Source organism: Buceros rhinoceros, unplaced genomic scaffold (assembly GCF_000710305.1).
Source record: "Buceros rhinoceros silvestris isolate BGI_N320 unplaced genomic scaffold, ASM71030v1 scaffold26051, whole genome shotgun sequence".
NCBI lineage: Eukaryota > Metazoa > Chordata > Aves > Bucerotiformes > Bucerotidae > Buceros > Buceros rhinoceros.
The window spans coordinates 1-5,364 of record NW_010396312.1 but is presented as its reverse complement, the minus strand read 5'-3'; the positions used below and the strand labels follow the sequence as shown (position 1 = coordinate 5,364).

The window sequence follows — 5,364 nt, the reverse complement described above, 5'->3', positions numbered from 1 at the left end:
GTTTAAGAGGATGCCGCGAACAACATGAATTACACTGACGCAAGACTCTGGGCTCCTTGAGTTTTTCATTGAGGTTCATGACAAAATACTGCAGTTTCCCACATGAAATCACTCTGGATTATTTAGATAAATGAAACCTACGTATTAGACATTTATCTGCGTAACACACATGGGAGCAGTGCATGAGGAGTGATCCAGTTACTGTCTCCTCTCCCCAGGACAAACACTAACGGCATTCACGAAGATGCAGGTGCTTTACAGCAGCACTTCGTTAGGGACAGGAAGACCCGCGAGAGCCGCCTGAATGCTCTCCGTCATGTTCTCCATCATATGCCGGCGTGACTTCTTGGTGGCACTTCCAATGTGAGGAGTTATTATAACATTCTTCAGCTTCAGCAAAGGGTGATCCCTGGGAAAGGGAAAGAAATACTGAGCTAGTCACTCCCAGAGCATCCTTCTGTTCTTTCATCACCTGAGGGGAGCCAGGGAAATATTTAAAATAATTAAGGGCTAATTGCTTGACCCAAGCACGCTCAGAGGAGTTCAAACTGCTGCCTAACGTGCAAATTTTTTCATGCAACAAATCCTCCTAATGAGCCAGTGTGAATTTTGTTGGCTGGGGCGGAAGGGTTGGGGACATCATTCCAGCAGGACAAATGCACATACACCACATACGCTACTGACCAAATGAGGTAACTTCTCACACGCTCATGAACTTGTCCTTGGTTTGACCCACTCACCCACACTCATTTCTATTTAACTTAAATACACCTTGTCCTACCTTGGCAAAGGTTCAGGGTACGTCACGTCCAGAGCAGCTGCCTTGATGACTTTGTTTTGAAGGGCTTCCACCAACGCCTCCTGATCCACCACCAGACCTGGGTCACAGCAAGAAGGAGACTCCTGCTCTCAGGCTGTTCCCTCACCGCCCTTTGGGCACGGTGGTGAGGCAAGAGCAAGGCTAGCCATGCTCGCCCAGTGGAGCGGCACCAGAGAGCACGTGGTGAAGCAGGAGCAGGAAGCTTGTGTGCACCCCACCAGAGCCAGAGAGCCGGTAACTTCACAGGGCAGCACGTAGCCCCCAGCAGCACAGGCTGCAGCGGGGGCTGTGCCATCCCTGTCCGTTAGCAACCATGGCGCTAAATAACCACACACTGTACGGAGGGGATTACACAAACACACACGGGCATCCAGCAGCCCGGGCTCACCGACACCTCAGAGACCTACTTGCTCAGACTTACCAAAACGCTTAAATGTGTCACTGAGATACGACCACAGACATTGAAATAACCTCATCATCGGAGAACTCATGGAATGTGTTGTAGTGACAGGCTCTCTGTTAGAGCTGGCTTTTCATGGCAGCAAACCAAGCTGCAGTTTTGTTTATCCTGCTCCCTACCTCGGCTGATGTTAATGAGAGTAGCTGTGGGCTTCATCAGCTCCAGCTCCCTCTTCCCCACCAGCTTGTGCGTCTGTGGAGTCAGGATCACGGACAGCAACACAAAATCTGACTGCTGCAGCAAATCATCCAACTGCTTACAGTACACAGCTCCAACCGCACTTTCCTCTTCCTTGTTTCTGAGGGGAAAACACGAAATTAAACACCAGTAATCAGCAACAATAGAAAGTTCATATCACTATTAAAGAAATTAATTGATTTCTTCACTCTGCAGTGCAAAGCAGTTCCCCGGTTAATCTGACTGAAACTCCGGGGGAAAAAAAGTCATGCTGTTTCCCCCAGCACCAAGTGCACTGTACAGGAATTTGCAGCACTGTACCTGTGAGAATGGAAAGTAAGGAACTGGGCTCATGTAAATGCCCAAAATAATAAATAAAATAAAAAATAAAACCAGATTCTTAAATAAATAAGTAAATGCATTTGTGTCACACCTTCTGGCTGTAACGGGCGTTCTTTTCTAACCCAACAGCAGACAGATGTTTGACAGGAGTTCCCTCCCCTGCGAAATGTGACTCATCTGACAACTAGTGAGGAAACCCACCAGGCAGGGCAGGGGTTAACCCTTCAGAAATCTGTGTCCCCAGCAGGCAGCAGCGCTGCTGGATCACGGAAACCACGCGCTGCAGGACCTGACGGTGTGTGCGAAGCGTACCAGGACACGGCTGGGGCCTCTGCTGTCCAGCTCCCGTCAGATTCCCCCAGAAGCAGAGGACATGATGGGTCTGATGGCACGGGGAGGGCACACAGACCTCCTCTAGAACCAGCAGTGGTGCCAGCAGGTCCGGCTCATCTCCATCAGCTGGCTTGGAAGGGGCGAGAGGTCTCTGCCTGCACCCTGCCTCACCTAAGTCACAGGAGTCACATCCTCCCAGACCGTTTCTCCTTTCCTCGGTCTACTGCAATGTCACATCCGTGATGGCAAGGCCCTGGGAGCCCTGACTCACAGGGAGACTGGGGACTTGTGTCTCTCCCATCTCTTCCTGACTTTGTTCCTGTCATAAATTGGGAAATCAATCTTGAAGGAAGCGTAAGTACTTTGCCACTTAAAATAAAGAGTAAATAGTCAGGGAGTGACTGATTGTCATGGCCCTGAGGGCACCACCATCCTGCCTGACCTTGTATGCCCCTCCCTGCAGGGTGTCCCCTCTCCCAGGGCAGCTCCCCTGGGGCCACCAGCAATGCCCAGCAGGGCTGGGTCCAGCTCCCCTCAGCCCCCGTCCAGCCCCTGCTCTACCTTGTCACCGTGGGCTCGCCTGAGGATCTGGACTTTGCTGTGGCCCTCTCTGCTTCCTGGCACAACACTTAATGACAACGTGCAGTGAGCACACTGTCCTGTCCTAACACAGAGAGAACAGGAGATGATTCTGACAGCGAAAGGCACAAACACCTAAAAGCAGTGCCTAGATAGACTGTACACGGAGCTGCAAACAGCATTACCTCTGGTGCCTGTTGTGGTACAGAATCTTCATCTCAAAGGCTCTGGCTCTGCTGGCGACCTTGTAGCCAATGGTGCCCATTCCCACGATGCCCAGGGTTGCCCCAGACACCCGCTCCCCCAGCCAGCCAGCAGGGAAGTACTGCGTGCCAGGGGACACCGCCATCTGGTGGCCTTGGGGGAGGGACAAGAGAGAAGGGTGGTCACGCGAAGGATGTCCTGGCACCTGGCTGCTTTTTCCCCACTTGGTATCCTAAGAGGAGGCAGATGCCAGGAGCAGTAACATAATGCCACTGCGTTTCTGGACAAGAAGTGAACGCTGCTGCATTATCCTCGTGCCATCTGACATCGATCCCCCGCTTAGCACAGGAACGTAGCCAGCCCCTCCTTGGCAGCAAGTAAAGCAAGGCCAAAGAAGCAACCTCCCTTCGACGCCCACCAAGCGCCTGCCCGTCGCGCTGTCCGTCCGCAGGACAGATCACTGCGCTGGTGAAATGCACCTTGGCAGTACAGCTTCTCGCTCACGCTGGTCCATCAGCAGGGCTTGTCTAGCTGGCAGTGCCGTGGATGTCACCTGCACCATAAATACTGAACAGTGCAACTGATGGATCACTTGCAGTATCATCAAGATGTTCAGTATGGCCAAAAGATGACTCCCAGCTAACGTGCAGACACACCAAAGTCAGCAGGGAAAAGAATCTCGGAGCAGAGTGGACAGATTTCTGGACAGCATGTTCATAATGACACAGATATGTGTCAGCCTGGCAAAGATAGGTTTCAAGCCTCCTTGAAAACATCTCCTCTTAACTCCCTTTTGTTAACATTTGAAACACAAGACTGTAGTGAACAAGTACCCCGGTTAAGCGGCCACAGGCTGAGGGAGAAGAGGCCTGAATTTCGGGCTGTCTGAAGGCAGCCCACATCAACCCTGCTGACAGGCCTGCTGGAAACGGTGAGCACTGCAAGCGGGGTACAGCTGGCAGGACAGGCTCGTCTGAACCTCTCCATCACCCCGGTATTTCCCCGTATTTCTACTTATGCTTAGCTGCGCATCAGCACACGCTTTCTAACCGCGCAGTTTGGAGCGTCACCTTGTCTATAAAAAGACTGAAATCGCTGCCGTTATTACCTTCCACAAGTCTCCTGGAAGATGCCAGCATCAAAGCCATAGCCATGTCTGCAGTGTCCGTGGAAACAGCAAGTGGAGTGTTGGACACTTTCATTCCATAACTGGAAAGGAGGTTCAGGTCCAAGTGATCTATTCCCACTCCAGCGCTCGCGACTATCTTTAGGTTAGGCAAGCTCTGGAGCAGCTCTTCAGTAATAACTGGTTGGTGATACCACATATAAATGGCCGTGATCTTTTTGCCAAGAACTTGCTTGTTTTCAAGATATTCTTTCATGGTGATGAGATGAAAATGTTTCTCCAGAAATTCAACGTGGTCTTCATATACTCCATGCTTCCCTCCTACGTAGTCAATCAGCACGTAAGGCAGCTCTTGACCCTCCATGCTCTACAAAAGCAATGAGAAACCAAAAGGACGTGTCCCTAGGTGACCATTATACCTTTTTTAAAAAAACGGGAATTGACTGGCTCCATTACAGGCTGTTTTCCCACTTGACAGAGTTGGCTAAAGATATTCACTCCTACACACAAAAGTTTTCCTGCATTCTTCCTGTGTTCTTCAGATGGATGTTGAGGTTTTATATAGTCTTGTCAATAAGACAATAAAACATCGTTCCTGGCATACCAGCTATGCTAACACCTAAACAAAAGAGCTACCAGAGTTTACTCCGGGTTCAGCATTCAATAATTAAAGGCCAAAGTCTTGATAATTTAAGAATGAGGCCATGGCAGTGGAAGGGTGGCTTTAGCCCCTGAGTTCCGCCTTTGATTGCCACCTGTGCAGCCACAGTAAGTAACTGGCACTCATGAGATTATCTCAGGAAAAACCTTGTTTAACGTAACAGAGCTATAATTTGTCAGCTATGAACTTTGGAGTTTCCCCTATCCTTCCTGAACATACATTTACCCTTTTTTCCTCTGTCTCGTTCGGTGCCCTCTCACCTCTGGATCTGCCAGCTCTGGAAGGAATCAGCCCAGTCACCTGAGGTCCCCGAGCAGAGACCCGCGCTCGGACACAGGCACAGGGAGGACAAAGGGGTGTCGGGCTGGCAGCACTGGTGTCCGGCTGGGCTCAGGCAGGATCCCCAGCTCCGGGGCTGCCCAAACCCGCACCGCCTGCTCGGCAGCGTCAGCCGCCCTCTCCCTCCCGCACCTCCGGCCGCCGGAGCGCGGGCTGACTGCTGGTTTTCCAAGCTTTTTTTTTCCCGGGGGCTGCCCAACCCCGCCCCGCCTGCTCGGCAGCGTCAGCCGCCCTCTCCCTCCCGCACCTCCGGCCGCCGGAGCGCGGGCTGACTGCTGGTTTTCCAAGCTCAGGAGGGGCTGAGCTCTTCCTGAAGGGCTCCG

General features: G+C 51.7%; 1 protein-coding gene across 1 annotated transcript; it reads right to left on the bottom strand.

Annotated features, from left to right (window-relative positions):
• Window positions 1-255: 255 nt before the first annotated feature.
• On the bottom strand, window positions 256-4,405 carry LOC104501977 (glyoxylate reductase/hydroxypyruvate reductase-like). The gene is made up of 5 exons (XM_010145878.1): window positions 4,024-4,405; window positions 2,897-3,068; window positions 1,400-1,578; window positions 782-878; window positions 256-409 (listed from the first exon to the last, which is right to left on the bottom strand). Exons 1-5 carry the CDS (start codon window positions 4,403-4,405, stop codon window positions 256-258), a joined length of 984 nt encoding a protein of 327 aa, XP_010144180.1.
• Window positions 4,406-5,364: the final 959 nt, after the last annotated feature.